General features: G+C 43.2%; 1 protein-coding gene across 7 annotated transcripts in view; it reads left to right on the top strand.

Annotated features, from left to right (window-relative positions):
• The window catches only part of CUNH16orf71 (chromosome unknown C16orf71 homolog), a 92,669-nt gene that overhangs the window by 8,145 nt on the left and 69,546 nt on the right, over positions 1-14,978 (top strand). For 5 of the 7 annotated variants that reach the window (XM_027683523.1, XM_027683527.1, XM_027683526.1 and 2 more), the window contains 6 exons: positions 1,259-1,355; positions 1,759-1,891; positions 2,806-2,949; positions 3,291-3,428; positions 5,311-5,664; positions 7,461-7,638. In XM_027683523.1, coding sequence (XP_027539324.1) covers positions 1,259-1,355; positions 1,759-1,891; positions 2,806-2,949; positions 3,291-3,428; positions 5,311-5,664; positions 7,461-7,638 — 1,044 coding nt within the window. The remainder of the gene's footprint in view (positions 1-1,258; positions 1,356-1,758; positions 1,892-2,805; positions 2,950-3,290; positions 3,429-5,310; positions 5,665-7,460; positions 7,639-14,978) is intronic. The other 2 variants (XM_027683525.1, XM_027683524.1) reach the window with 2 other exon arrangements.

Raw genomic sequence — 14,978 nt, 5'->3', positions numbered from 1 at the left:
GACTTAGGAGTCTAAAGCTTTAATAAAGCAGGTTAGATGATATTTTGATCTTTGTTATTATAATGGTTTGTACTTCAGCACTATTATTGAAAGAGAAGCTTAGTTCTGACTGCATCATAATAAAATAAATGTATATATTGTCTTTCTCTTTGGGCTTTTTGATAAAACAGAACCTGTGATGTAGTTCTCAGTTGTCAGTCCTTTCTGGCTGTTCCAGACCAATAAATAATGGCATTGTTGAACCAGTATTAGCTTTGTGTTGGTGAGAGACTTCAACTTGTGACTCTCATCAGGCTTTTATCTTTCATCAGTTGTAGTGTGTAATCTTAGAATAGAACTAGTCAGGGTTCAGGTGTGTGTGAAGATTTATTGCTCAGGAAGGACAGAGAATCTTCTCTGAAACAAGAGGGGCAGATGACAGAGGTTTTACAAGGTGAAACTGCTGGGTTTGGAATCTGCTTCTGCTTTCTAAAACCTGGGAGTGGTTGTGAGAAATGCATGTTTGCTGTAGTTGTGACATCGTTGTCACAATTGACAGCCCCCTTCCTTTTAATAAAACTCATGAGTACTTCTAAGTTCTGGTGATGATATTTCAGATGGATGTGAATATTTTTAATTAAACTTTCCATTTCAACTGCTGTTCAGAGGGGAAAGCAGTCAGTGTTTTAAATGCATGTGGATTTGTCATGGCAGCCTGGTTCCCATACCTGAGTTAGCAGTGTGAGTGTGCCCTCAGCCAGGCATGTGGGGCTCCTAGCAATGAAATGGATGATCCTATATTCACTGTGGAATAAGCAGCTGGGAGATTGCATCTGTACCCAAGATTGCTGACTGTACCTAGAGGAATGGGAATTTACCCTGGTCAGAAGTTGGAGAGGGAGGAAAAGGCTCAGAGCCTTATCTCAAAGAATGGAAAAGCCAGAATTCCTTCTCTTATGAGCAGCAGTGAGAAGTTCTCAGCATTATTCAGGATCAGAATACATGTGCCTGGTCTTGAATCAGACCTTTTTTTAATCTCTTTCCCTGTTTCCAGGGTTTTTTTGTAATCTATTTCAAAAGGGTTCGTGATTGTCAGTGAAAAAACCTCAGCAGAAGCAGATGAAGCAGCTGGAGAGATGCACTGTCCAAAGGGATATAATAAATCATTCCTTTCCTTCCAGAAGTTCCTTGTGGAGCTGCTGAAAGCAAGCTGGCAGTGGAGTTAGGGATGGTCTTTTGGGAGTGAACTTTCCATCATGTTTCTATTGTCTTCTTTCAGAATATTGAGAAATGGGATCTAGACAAGAATCTTGGGGAGCTGGAGCAGCAGAGAGATAACACTCATGCAGAAGTTGCTTTCTTCTCAGCAGATTATGGTAATATTACTCAATTAATACCAACTTTGCTGAAAGTGTACAAAAATAAATAAAACTCAGGTTCCTGTGTTTAAGTCATTACCTGCAGCATGATTTTGAATGTTGAAATCATAGTGGGGGTTTTTAATCCCTCTAAAACATGTTTAATTAGCTTCCCTCAAGATTTCATCTGGTTTTCTTAGTCTGAAGCCAGTGCTTCGTGGCCTGCTGTGGCCTAAGAGTGGATCAGGCAAGCTGGATGAAGATTTGAAGGGAGTCAGAGCCAGATGCCAATAATATCTTTATCCTTCCCCTTCTGACAGGCTGTAGGAAAAGGGACAATGTGGAAATGAGGAATGGGTGTATTGGGTGATCCCATGGTAGGAGACCACACCTGGTGATTCCTTTTGTTGCTCTTCCATAGAGACCTTCTGGAGGAACTGTGAGCTCCTGAAAGAGCTGGAAGAGCTGTGTGCCAGGCAGTCCAGGACTGTGTCTCCTGTCTGCAGGTGGCTGTCAGACAAGCCCTACTTCTTTCCAGAAGAGCAGGACAATAAGTAGGTCCTTTTCTGTCACATATCCCAGGTAATCCTGGCTGCCCATAGGGGTACTGGGAACTCCCTGTCTTCTGGAGGTGCACTGCAGAAAGCTGATTCCATGGTTGCAATATGCTACAGGGATCTTAATGGGAAAAATTAAGACTTAGTCATCCTATACATTTGATGATAAACACCTCAGCATTATCCAGCAACCACCACCTTTGTCTAGGCCTTACCTGAGACAAACGGGAAGGGCAGGAAAACGAGGCTGAGCTAATTATCATCCTCCACATTTTTTTGTCTTCCAAGGTACCAATTTCTTTTTATTGGTACTTCAATTTAGGTAAAATATACAGGGTGATTTTTTGTGGGTATTAGTGGAGATGTCAGGGCATCATGGAGGGTTCTGTGTGAAAGAAGTGGATTTTCAGGCTGTTCAGAGGGAACATCAATGGTGTAGGCACAGAGGAAACAATAGTGAAAAAGCCTGTGGAGTGGAAGGTAGGAAGTATCCTCATTGCCAGAGCAGAGAGAGCCATGAAGATGATTTGCACTTTGTGTGCTCTGAAGGATAAAACAGAACTGCCAAAAGTGGCTGAGAGGAAAAGGGAGACCTGTTCTTACATGTTGACACAGCTAATTGGTGCCATAACTGCCTGCCTTTGTTCTACAGAACTATTTGATGTTGTCAGATTTTGAGAACTAAATATCCCTCATCATCCTGCCTGTGATCTGTATGCCTGGGGGAAGCTGAATCTTTGAATTAAGCTTTGAAAGGTGGTGGGTAGTAGACAGAAGTAGAGTTGGAATCTGTATGGTAGCCAAGCACAAAGCTCTTTTCTCAACCCAGTTTTGATCCTAATCCAAACTCTGCAGGACTTCTTGTCTGGATAAGGCAGAGGACATGCTGAAATGGTGTTTTCTATATGCAGGGATGTTGCCTTGCCATCATCCTCACTAAGTTCTCTGAGAAGGAACATTATACTACAGAGCCCGCCAGAGCCTTCAACTGTGTACATAGACTTAAGAGATGATGAACCACAGAACTCAGTGACATTCCCTGAAGAAGAACAAAGGTAAAGCCTGGATTTATACCACTTTATTGGTAGTGAGAAATAAGTAACAGAAAGTGGGAAACTGAAACCTCCTCTCTGCGTTGCATGGTTGTGAAATGTAACTTTAAAACTGGTCTTTTCTTCCACACTCTGTCATCAAAAGAAACCTTGTAATTAATAAACAGCTAGTAGATAATAAAGAGGTAACACATTTTGATCTGGTTGCTTGAATATTTTAATTTTTTTGCTAGAGTAATAGTGTGAAGAACTATCCACAACACCTGGAGTTCTTCTCTGAAAGTCTCTCCCTTTTTCTAATTTTCTAAATTTGTATTATATATATATTTCATATATATATTCAATATAATTGATGAGGAGCCAACACCCATTTGGAACAGAGTTAACTCATGTGGTCTGATTTGTTTTAGAAGTTCAAGTGACAGCTCCACCGAAGAAGAAGAAGAGACTGTGACAATTAAGGATGGAGCAGAAAACAGAATGTAAGATTCTTTGCCATGACCCCAGTTCAAGTGATAGGATGTTCATTCTTTCTGGAACTAAAATAATTGCCCTAACAGTGATTCGAGTGAAAGCTTGTGTACTGAAATATCTCCATTTCTGGTCTTCACAGCAAAAAAGCCCAGTAATGAAAGTGTTTGTCTGGCCCCAGGAAATCTCTTTTTCTGTTGCATGGTAAAGGTACCAAAGGTAGAAAACAGTTGTTGATCCTTGAGGCAGTGCAGCACTTGCACCTGTACATGCATGGGAACAAGTCAAAACTCAACTGGAGGAGCCCTGGGTGGCTGGGAAATGGGACTCTTTCTCCAGACCTGTTTGAGTGACACAAGAACTGTCCTTTAAGTGACTCACAGTCAGTCTTTGAAAATGTTGTAGGGAGTTGACTCAGACAAACCTTTATTTTTTTTAAAAAAATAAACCAGGCTAGAATAGTTAGAAATTAAAAGAGGATGTTGAATACAGTGTGTGGGCAGGGATGCTCCCAGTTCTCCTTAATTGGAGGGGGAAGGGGAAAGAGTGTGATGGATGGAATCCTAAACTGTAAATTCCTCAATAGGCACAGATGTCAGCCTTTTCCTGTTACTAAACTCGGGGTTTGATTCATACCCATAAGTTATGAGACATTTGTTTAACGTGAAGCAGAGATGTCAAACCTTAATAATTTGCATTTATGTTGTGGATTCATTTCAAAGTCTGCTGCATGTAAGTTCACAGCAGTGCAGAGGACCAGCAGAACACATGTATTGTTGTGCCAGCCAATTATACTTTTTTCCTAATGGTTTGAAAGAAGAAATTATTTGACAAGGAGCAGAGCCTGAACAATATCATTTAGGACATCTAATCCAAAATCCAAAAGGCAGGGACAAGGTGATGCTTGGGGAACTCTCCCTGGCACTGACTGAGATTCAGCAGTTGCATCAGTGTAAATCGAGTGATGGAGAGCAGAGCTTGGCTGTTTGGATTTTGATTTGCTTTAATGTTGCTAAAGAACACACACAACTGAAATGCCTGGCAAATATTGCTTAGTTCTGTTTGTAAGTAAAGAAATCCTCTTGGTCTCAGCAGGGCAAGGTTCTGATTTCATTCACAAGGGGTCAATGCCATTTTCACTCTTCTCTAGATGGAATTAAATATATTATTAAATATATATTCTATATATTCTGTAGTACAATATACCTCCGATGCTGAGTGCTCATACACACCCCCAACCTACAGCATCACTGTCCAACCCAAACCAATGGCTGCTCAGGCTGTGTACTCTTCAGGTACAACTAAAATAAGGTGTTTTATTTGCTCATAATCACCAGATGAGGTATAAATTGATTTTAGCAGGTGTCTTGGGAACAGAACTGCAAAATCACCATTTCTGCCCACTATGTCATGACCAGACTTTCCACAACAGAATATATCACAGTAATGGAATTGCTGACAGTTTAGCAGTCTCATTAACTTGGAGGAGACATTGGTTGAGCCAAATGCTCAAAAATTCTAACAATTACTAGAAAAAACTTTTCTTCTGTATGTATTTGAATCCCAACCCCTGTATCCAAAGGGGACAGAAATCTGTAGGCTCTGATTTCCATGCCAACGATACATTTGTTGAGGGCTCTTTTAGTAGGTGTGTGTTGTGCCTGAAATGCAGAAGAGTTAAATAAATTGCCATTAAGATAAATTCTGTGTTCTGTCTCTGTGGTGTTTTGTGTCACCTGAGTGCTGTTGCTGCTATTACCAACAGTTATCATTCCTGTAGATGCCCAGCCCTTGTTTTGTAGCTGTTACTCATATGAGAAGTTCCTCAGAGATTGAATTTATTCATATAATGCTTTGTCTTGCATTAAATGAGTTTTTTATTTCCTTTTATAGGAGAAATTGCTCAGGGAAATGCCAGTTACTGCAACAACTCCGAGCAGCTCAGAAGGAGACCTCAGAGCTTCTTTGTAAAGCATCTACTCCAACTGAAAAACTGGATCCAGAAAGCCTGGAAGACAGAGGTTCCTCTAATATAAGTCAAACCCAATATTGTAAAGTGAGGCAAGAGACAAATGAGGTGGTTCCCAGGAAACTAATGAGATTGGAACCAGAGGAGAAAAGTCCCCCTTTGTCAAGCTGTGGGGACAATGAAGCTGACATAGAAAAAGGAAACAAAATGGAAGCTGAGAAGGTTCAGAATTCAGGAAATGCTCCAGAGTGTCCTCTGACTACAACAGAATTGCCAAGGTATCCCACAAGAAAAGTCATCAGTGGTTTTGGTTGTTGTCTAATTGTCCAAGATTAAAGAACATCACTTACCTGGTCTGTGAGCTGGAGCAAAAGGGTGTCTGGTGTTGTTACCTGAAAAATAACAGTCCTGGCAGCTCCTGCTGAAAGGTTTAGAGGAAGCCTGAGTGGATCAGTGAAGTGGCCTGGGATTAGTTGTGCTATGGCACTTCTGACATTGTAAATTTAGCCTTTTTCTTTAGCTTTTATTCAGTAGAAGAGGAGGATAACAATATTGGTTTCCTTTATGAACAACAGCACTGAGGTTTCATAAGCACAGCATCCTAGAAAATAGGTCTGGAAGGGTCAGTCTCCCTTTACCAATACAGAGTGAGGTAAAATCTAATCCTTTCCTGGCAGATCTTTATATAACTTGGTCTTGAAATCCTCAATGGTGAGGATTCCTTGACTCCCAGGTACTACATTTTGCTACTTAATTATCTTTACAGTTGTAAAGGTTTTCCTTAAATTATCCTCTCTCCAATTCAAGCTTTTTTTTTGTGTTCCTGGAAGGAATGGGAAATGGTTTATTTCTGTTTCTCAATGTCAAACACCTTTTACAAACTGGAAGATGTATCAGCCTCCCCTTGTAACATTTTCTTCCAAACAAAGGAATTCTGACGCTTTGCCATCAAGGAAAATGCAAGACCTTGGAGGGACAAAGTACACCCATGAGGAACACCAAAGGAATACCTTGAAAAGCTTTAAAAAGTAGAAATAAGAGTGATCTCAGTTGAGGAAATAGCAGAGTTATTTGGGCCTCTGCCTCCTTGGGCTTAGTTTAATGTTGTGTATTCTGCAGAAGGTCTAATTTTAAAGTGAAATCAGGTGGTTGCCTTGTGCACCTGCCCAGCTGTTTGGGAGAGCTCCATTATACTGGCTTTTCAAAGGTTATATTCTGCCTGCTATTTTCAGACTGAAATGACTTTGACATATGAGCCCTGGAAAGAATGAGGATGTGCCTGCTCTGGAGACTGGGACTGTTTCAGAGTTAAACAGTTTCTGGCCCTGCCACTTAAACACCTCAGCTCCTGTGGACTTGCTTTAAATGGCAGATGGTTGGTTGCAGGGTTTTTTCCTCTATGGAATTCCTGACATTAAAGCTCATTGCTTCCATCAGGAATATAAAACTCCATTTTGGCTACCTGTTAACCTGCCACAGAGATGGGAACCCACAGCTAGGCAAGGATCTGGGTTCGTTATTGTCCAAGCTCACAACGATTTTAACTGATTTCAGTTTTATTTCTTGCTATTCTCATTATTTTTGGGGCACCTGGGGCTGGAAGAATTCAGAAGAAATTGAACTCCATGGCAGAGGAAATCTTCCTGCAAATCAAAATGTAGAAAGATGGAAAGTCTTGGGTCAGGGAAACTTGTCACTGTCCTATCCTACAGCAGATAGGAAAGGAAATGGGGTTAGACTGAGAATTTTCATGTGGAGATAGGGAGTGAAACATCACAAACACATCTCTGCTCTAAGGAATTTTGATCTCCAAATAGATCATCACCACTTATCAGAGGTTTGAGCTCTGCTCCTTTGCTTTGAGGTTGGGTGTTTTTCTCAGGGAGATGATTTCATCCAATGACAAGTTCTTGTGGCCCCCCACAACCACCTAAAAATCTTTCTAAATCTATTTTAGCCTTTCATGTCATGTTTCACTCTCGAGTGTGTGGTATAAATACAAGGAAAAAAAAAAGAAATGCAAACAGATGAACAAGTGGCTTTTTCTCCCAAGTGAAAAGCTTAAGCAAAGCAGAATCTCTGTATTTTTCAGGACACAAGAAAGTGAAAGAGAGCTATCCCAAAAAGAAGAGCAGATGAAAGAGAGACAGAGGAGACTCAGATTCCAGGAGCAGCTGGAGGGATTGCAGCCTCAGCAGTCAGTGTCTGGGAAGCAGCCCATGGCAGAGAACACCCCTGTTCTGTTCCACATGGTCAGTGGCTGCCTGTGCCTTTCACAGTGGCTTCCTGGCTACGGGCAAGTGTGATCCTAGAGCAAAAAGTAATTGTCGTTGCATTATTTAAAATCTGTTTGTTATGGAGCACCATTACCTGATGAGATGAGCAGTTCCACAGCTCTTCTCTCACACTAATTGTATTTTTTCCCACTTTCCTGTGCAGGGAGTGCTCCCCATGCAGCTGCCCACGAGTTTTAACCTGTCACGGTATGGCAGGAGCCCAGCTTGCTGAAATCAGTGTGCTCAGTGTCATCTACTTCATGGGAACCAGGCTCTCCCACATGATTTTTCATAACTTTTTCTAAAATGTGAAACATTTTTACTGTCATACTCCTAAAGCAAAGCTTATGCTGAGTCCTGTCTGGTTGTCTGCCCCCAGCAGCTTTATAGGTCAATTTAGTGGGTAGGTTTTGAGGACTGTGAATTTAATAATAGATTTTGCTCCTGTTTAAGGGAGTATGAAATTATCCTGATTTTTCCCAAAGCCTGAAGTAAGGCTTGGAGGACAGGGCTGGTTTTCCTCCTGAGAAGGTTTGCATATGTCTTGTTGGAATGAGATGGTCTTTAAGGTCCCTTCCAACCCAAGCATTCCATGATGCTGTGATATGCAGTCCTACTTCATCCTTTCCCTGACTTCACTGAACACAGGGCCAGCTGAGAAGGTCAGAGGAGATGAGAAACTCCAGAATTTATCTGTATTGATTTGTTTGAGCTAATAGTGATAACAAAGCTCTTCTGTCAGTACAAAAAAATTGAAAGACCTTACAACCCTAAACTGGGAGACTGGACTGTTCAGGTTTGTTTTGTAACTTGACTACTGTGCTTCTGCAGATTTGAAAGCTCATTTTATTTAACACTGGATTAATCACCAATGAGGAGTAAAGGACTAACAAACTGCCAGCTGACTTTCCCTCCGCCAGCCTGCTTTGACAAGGTCAGGACACTGCCCAGAGCTCTGTTTTGGGGGTGTAAGGTTGTGGATCCTTCAGCCTCTTGCTGCTGTCAGGTCCTACCCAGTTCCAGTTAGCCCTTATTAAGATGCAGACACTCACTTGCTCATCAGGAATCTACTTGAGCCTTGCTCTCTCATTCCTGACAATGCACCAAGCAATGCGGAATTATTCTGTATCGTGGTCATTTCCCATATTTGCTGTGCTGAAGCCAATAAAATGGAGATAACAGCTTGGTAATGGGGTTTCTCTGGAGTGCAGCTCAGGGTGTGTCTCTGCTGTAGCTGAATTGCAGTGTAAATATGCCCCTGATAGGTTTGGTGATGCTCCTGCCAGCCGGTCATGGCAGTAGGACGTGGGCATTGCTGCCCAGGGTTTACAGCCTTCTGCTGCCCATGGAAGCTGCTGTCAGCACCTAAAGGGAGAGAGAGGGACTTCTATACAGACAGAGGGTGACAGGACAAGATGCAGTGGTTTTAAACTGCCAGAGGGCAGGGTTAGATGGGATATTGGGAAGAAATTCTCCCCTGTGAGGGTGGGGAGGCCCTGGCACAGGTTGCCCAGAGAAGCTGTGGCTGCCCCATCCCTGGAAGTGTCCAAGGCCAGGTTGGATGGGGCTTGGAGCCACCTGGGCTAGTGGAAGGTGTCCCTGCCCATGGCAGGGAGTGGGACAAGACTTCTAAGGTCCCTTCCAACCCAAACCACTCCATGACTCTAAACTAACTGCCAGCCTGCCTGGGGGAAGCCTGCCTGACCTCCCGAGGCACTGCTGGGCAAAACAAGCCAGCACAACCTGGAATAACTGTTCTGTGGACAACTTTGTTCTTAGTTATTCTTTAGGAATATTCATTAGTAAAATTAAGAATGAAAAATGTGTCAACATCATGTATCAAATATAACAGTCCTTTGTAAGGTCACTTGAAATCCCCCTTGATAGCAGCTTTTTTTTTTATTATTAGAACAGGGTTTTCTTTCTTTTTTTCTGAACATAGAAAAACTTGAATGTTTTGACATTTAAAACTAAAGAAGCTATAATTTGGCAGCTATGTCTCAGTGAAAATATCTAATATCTATATATAAACATGTATATTCAAAGAACAAGCCCCAGTATTTGACAGAGTAGCACACTTTCAAATTTGTTTTGTAAGTCCTTTGTTTTGGCAGTGATAGATGTTCAGATCTGGAACACTTGTCATAGTTTCCAGAATTCCTCTGACCATTTATAATGTACATAAATTATTGAATTGAATAATAATCAGAGAGAAAGTTTAGAAACTCTGCAATTACTGTAGCTGAGATGCTGAAAAAGACTAGGAAAGGAAATTTAAAAAGCTGCATTAGGGTTACATTAGAGTTCTTGTCTAAAATATAAAAGCAGGGAAACTCAGATTTAATGTGCTCTGTTTTTTTTCTTAACCTAGTTCAGTCAGACTCTGTCCTCAGCTTCACTTTGAGAGTCAGGGTTGGGGATAACACTTTCCAAACAGTGCAGGTAACTTGGGAGACTGAGAACTAACTTCCAGGACCACTTCAGCTTCTGAGGAAGGGGCTGAGATCCAGTGGATTTTCAGGTTATGCAGGTACCAAGTTTCCTGGGAAATCATTGGATTCATTCTAAGAATTCTGCCTGTCACATCTGTGTCTTTAGGTGTCAATACTTTTGCCATCTGTCCACCTCTTTGTTTTAAAAATAATGCGTGGAAGAACCTGTATTTTTTAATGGTTTTGTTTTTTTCTGCTCCCCTTCACCAGGCAAACTTTCAGTGAAATTTAAGACTGGCATGAGTTGATCTCTTCTGAAACTGGGCCCCTTGACCACATTTGAATCTTTGGACCTATTTCAGTTCCCACATTTGGATCTTTGGATCTCATTCAGAGCTGATGTGAGCATCTAGAGCCCTGTGAAAGCCAGCAGAGGGGTGATGTGATCCTTGTTGTAAGGTCAGGATGAATTAATAGTTTAGAGTAACACACCCAGGGTTTGTTTCAGTATTTGAGCAGAGTGTTATTAATGAGGGAGGGAGAAGGAAAGCTGCACAGTACGTAAACCAGTTAAATGGGGATGTAAAATGAAATGGGTTTGATCTGTCACTTCATTCATCTTGCTTATTATGATGGAGTAACTTTGTACTGATGTTGTTTTCCATATTACATTCCCATTAGGTGGGATCCAGATAATAGCTTTTACTTTTGCCAGGCTCATAACTGAGATTTATGTCAGGGAGCAGCACAAGTGGGTTACTCTAAGAATCATAGAATCCCAGAATAGTTTGGGATGGAAGGGACCTTAAAGCTCATCTTGTTCCACCCCCTGCCATGGGCAGGGACACCTTCCACTAGCCCAGGTTGCTCCAAGCCCCGTCCAACCTGGCCTTGGACACTTCCAGGGATGGGGCAGCCACAGCTTCTCTGGGCAACCTGTGCCAGGGCCTCACCACCCTCACAGGGATTAATTTCCTCCTAATATCCACTCTTACCCTGTCCTGCCTTTAGAGAAGACAAAGCAGGAACTGCAGGTGAGAGCAGGGCAGGCAGGGCAGGGATCTCACCAGCAAGGAGTGCTGTCCCACAGTCCCCAAATGAGGAGCAGAGCAGCTCCGTTTGAGGGTGGCCAGTTGGGAAGTCTGTGGGCATGAGGTAGGTCCAAGATCAATGCCAGAAAGCCAACCTGGGGACAGGAGTGGGTCCAGGGACAGGACATGTGGTCAGCCAGTGCAGGGATGCCCCAGGGTGTCTGTAGGGATGAAGCCAGTCAAAGAAGGGTCAGTTCAGGTGAGTGAGGTGCCAGGCAGAGGCAGAGCTGCAATGTAGCTTGACAAGGACCAAGGGAAATGTCTCAGCTGAAATGCAGAATCATAGAATATGCTGAGTTGGAAGGGACCCATCAGGATCATTGAGTCCAACTCCTGGCCCTGCCCAGGACACCCCAACAATCCCACCCTGTCCCTGAGAGCCTTGTCCAAACCCTCCTGGAGCTCTGGCAGCCTTGGGGCTGTGCCCACTGCCCTGGGGAGCCTGGTCAGTGCCCAACCACCCTCTGGGGGAAGAACCTTTTCCTGAGACCCTACCCTGACACAGCTCCAGCCATTCCCTGGCTGCTGTCCCTGGTCCCCCCAGAGCAGAGCTCAGTCCCTGCCCCTCCTCTGCCCCTCCCCAGGCAGTTGGAACTGCAGGGAGGTCTCCCCTCAGTCTCCTCCAGCTGAACACACCAAGTGCCCTCAGTGTCCTCACAGGGCTTCAAATCAAGGCCCTTCCCCATCTTCGTTGCCTCCTTTGGACACTCTCTAATGGCCTCATGTCTTTCTTATATTGTGGTGCCCCAAACTGCCCCAATACTGAGGTGAGGCCACCCCAGGGCAGTGCAGAGCAGAACAATCCCCTCCCTCACCCAGCCTGTGCCTGCTGTCCCAGGAGGACACGGCTGGCCCTCCTGACTGCCAGGGCACTGTTGGCTCATATTCAACTTGCCATTGACCAGGACCCCCAAGTGCCTTTTTGTGGCACTTTCCACAGCTCCTGAGCAAAGGGGGACGGGCCCAGCACCTTCACACAGTTCCTTCCCCAGCAGCCCCACATGACACAACCTGAGCTGCTGTCAGCACTGGCCTCCAACCCAGGCAGCCAAACCACTGCAGGGGGTGGTGCTCGTGGCCCTGACACTTTTCCAGCTTTGGAATTCATCTAACAGGGAACAACTAGTATTTCATTTGTGTTAAGCTCTTTTATTACTGGGACAAAGTAGGTGTTTTCAGCAGGGCTTCACCTTGGTTGTCTATTTATTGCTTTATCATGATATGGCAGAACAAGATAACGTCATTTGAAAGCTATTAGGAACCATCTTGTAGCCAGTCCCTTATAAACACTGTTTTATCTGCCTTGCACAGCCAAACTGTTTGGGAAATGAATGTGTTGACTCATTCTGAGGCATCTCATTTTTCTTGGCATACACAATCACTTTGGCCAACCTTGTATTAGTAATTATATTACCATAATCCTCATCTCCTTGCAGCTCAGCCTTACAACTGGCTTACAAAACAAAAACATCCAGGCACAACCAAGTCATTCTGCCTTAACAAATAGATTATGTGAATACTTCCCTTTCTAGCTTGTAAACACAGACTCTATAACCTTTCTGTCCAAATCAGTAGGTTCTTTACATTAATACAGCATTGACTCAGCTTACTGATGTCAGGTAGAATTCTCAACCACAAGATTTTCTACTTGAATTCCCGCAAAATTAACACCATACTATGGTCAAAATCTTCCTGCCCTTTTTATGGCCTTGCTCTCTCTTTGATATCTCTTTGTGGGAAAATCTGTGACAAAATCCGTATTTACCACCAGGAGTGGTGCTGAAGTTCTGTATGTTTAGTAACTGGGGAAGAAAAGATTGATTTCCAAAACTTGTAGAAGTATTTTTAGTTCAATTGGTGGCCCCGTAAGTTATTTTTATTGAGGAGGTGCCTTGATCTGCACAGTTGTCAGTAAAATGCTTTTGATTCTTTACCTGCCTTACTAAAATAGGTGCCTGCATTGCTATTCTATGGGTGTTTTGATCTTTTTAAGGCAATAGTGCTGACATCAACAATGGAAATTGCCCTTTTCTTACATCTTTGGGTTGTTCAAGGACATTGTGGATCTCAGGATCCCAAACCAGCAGTTTACCAGCTGGACCACAGCACTTGGGCATCTCAGCAGCTCACATGACTGCCCTTAGGTGATGTCCTAAGCAACATTTAAAAATATCCCTTTTTATTGCTGAGTGGAAAATGCATAAAGGAAAAGGACTGTAAGAAACTGAAATTAATGTCTCAGTATAAAGAATGTACAAAGGGCTGATGAACCAGTTATGAAGGAATAGGTTTTATGCCACTGCTGTAGAGAAATGCCAGTTCATCCCCCAAAATGTGTTGCAATACACAGATTTAAAGAGGGTGAGGAAATCTATTAAATCCCATTACTGTTATAATGGGTTTGTGACACAGTAGTTGAATTTTTCTGTATCTGTATTACTCCAAAACTGATCCTGGTTGTACAAATTACCTGTGACCAGATGTTTTCATTGACACTGAACCAAAGCTACGTTTGCACGAGTGTGAGAGTAATTAAAACAGCATTTAGCATGTACTATTACCTTAATATAGATTATAAAAAGCTGCTAATTGTAAATATCACCAAATATTTCCTACACTAAATTATCAGGCATCAGAGCTGAGTTTGGGTTGTGCTTGGCTCCAGGTTTTCTCCCTCCTGGCCTGTCGCCAGGGTTGTGGCCACAGTGCTGTGCCCAACAGCCAGCAGATGGCCCCTGAATTCCTCCTTTTTCTTACAGCAAGGTACTTAATGAGTTCCTGAAACAAGATTAAAATCTCTTGTACTTAATGAACCCGCTGCCTCGACTCAAGAAATGCTTAAAAATAAACTAAGGCAATTAGAGATGGAGTTAAAGTTAGCACGCAGAAACAGGAGGCCAAGATTCCTGTTTGTACCACGAGTCCAGCACAGAGGATTCGGAATAAGGTGGAAGTTCCCAAGAAAATGTTTTTCCAGCATGTTAGCTGGCACAGAGCCTGTGTCTTCATCTACCTCTTCATCTACCCACTTGGTGCCAGGGAAAGCAGAGGGGGTAGGATTTCCTGGCCCAGAGCTTCATCCTTCTCTGGGTGGCTGTGGCTGGTTCTGGTGTCGTGGCTGGTTCTGGTGTCCTTGGCTGCACGAGCCAGAGGATTGAGGCCTCGGCGTGGCTCAGATGGCACGGATCTAGCCTGAGGATTTGCCTTAATAAGCAAAGCAGAGGATCTAGGCCTTACATGTCTGTGTTATAAACGACTTCCTCTGCACAGGCAGAGCTTGCTCTCCATGTTCCCCGAGTCAGGAATGTTATGGAATGTGTGCTGGACACTCTTGGAGCAGGTTGTACTTAACATCCCGGTGTGCTTTACATCACTAGTTCTGCTCACACAGCCAGAGCAGGTCAAAGTGCCATACAGGAATGCTGCTTTGCTAACCTGGTGTCTGCTTTAATAGGTTTTTCAGCCAAATTTTTGTATAAATGCCCAGAATCAGAAAACTCTCCTGTCCTGAATGCAACAGGACCACCCAAAACCCATGGGGAACCTTGCATGTGAACTGCTGCCTGAACTCCCAGTCTGGTGGTTCACAGGGGCTCCTACTTTTGGGCACTGCACTTTCCAGCCATGGAACCAATTGAACAGTCAGGTCTTTACAAAGCAGTGAGTGCTCCCAGTGCTGTTTCTCTGATTGGAGTTGGAAGACGCCCCAGGATAATGGGAAATATTTAATCCTTTATATTTCTCGGCATATCTTGGAAATGATTAAAATTAGTTTAGGCTTATTCTTCGATAT

Source organism: Neopelma chrysocephalum, unplaced genomic scaffold, assembly GCF_003984885.1.
Source record: "Neopelma chrysocephalum unplaced genomic scaffold, ASM398488v2 Primary Assembly neopelma1_65, whole genome shotgun sequence".
Lineage (NCBI taxonomy): Eukaryota > Metazoa > Chordata > Aves > Passeriformes > Pipridae > Neopelma > Neopelma chrysocephalum.
Note: the sequence above shows the minus strand (reverse complement) of the source record. Positions and strands in the feature narration are given on the sequence as shown.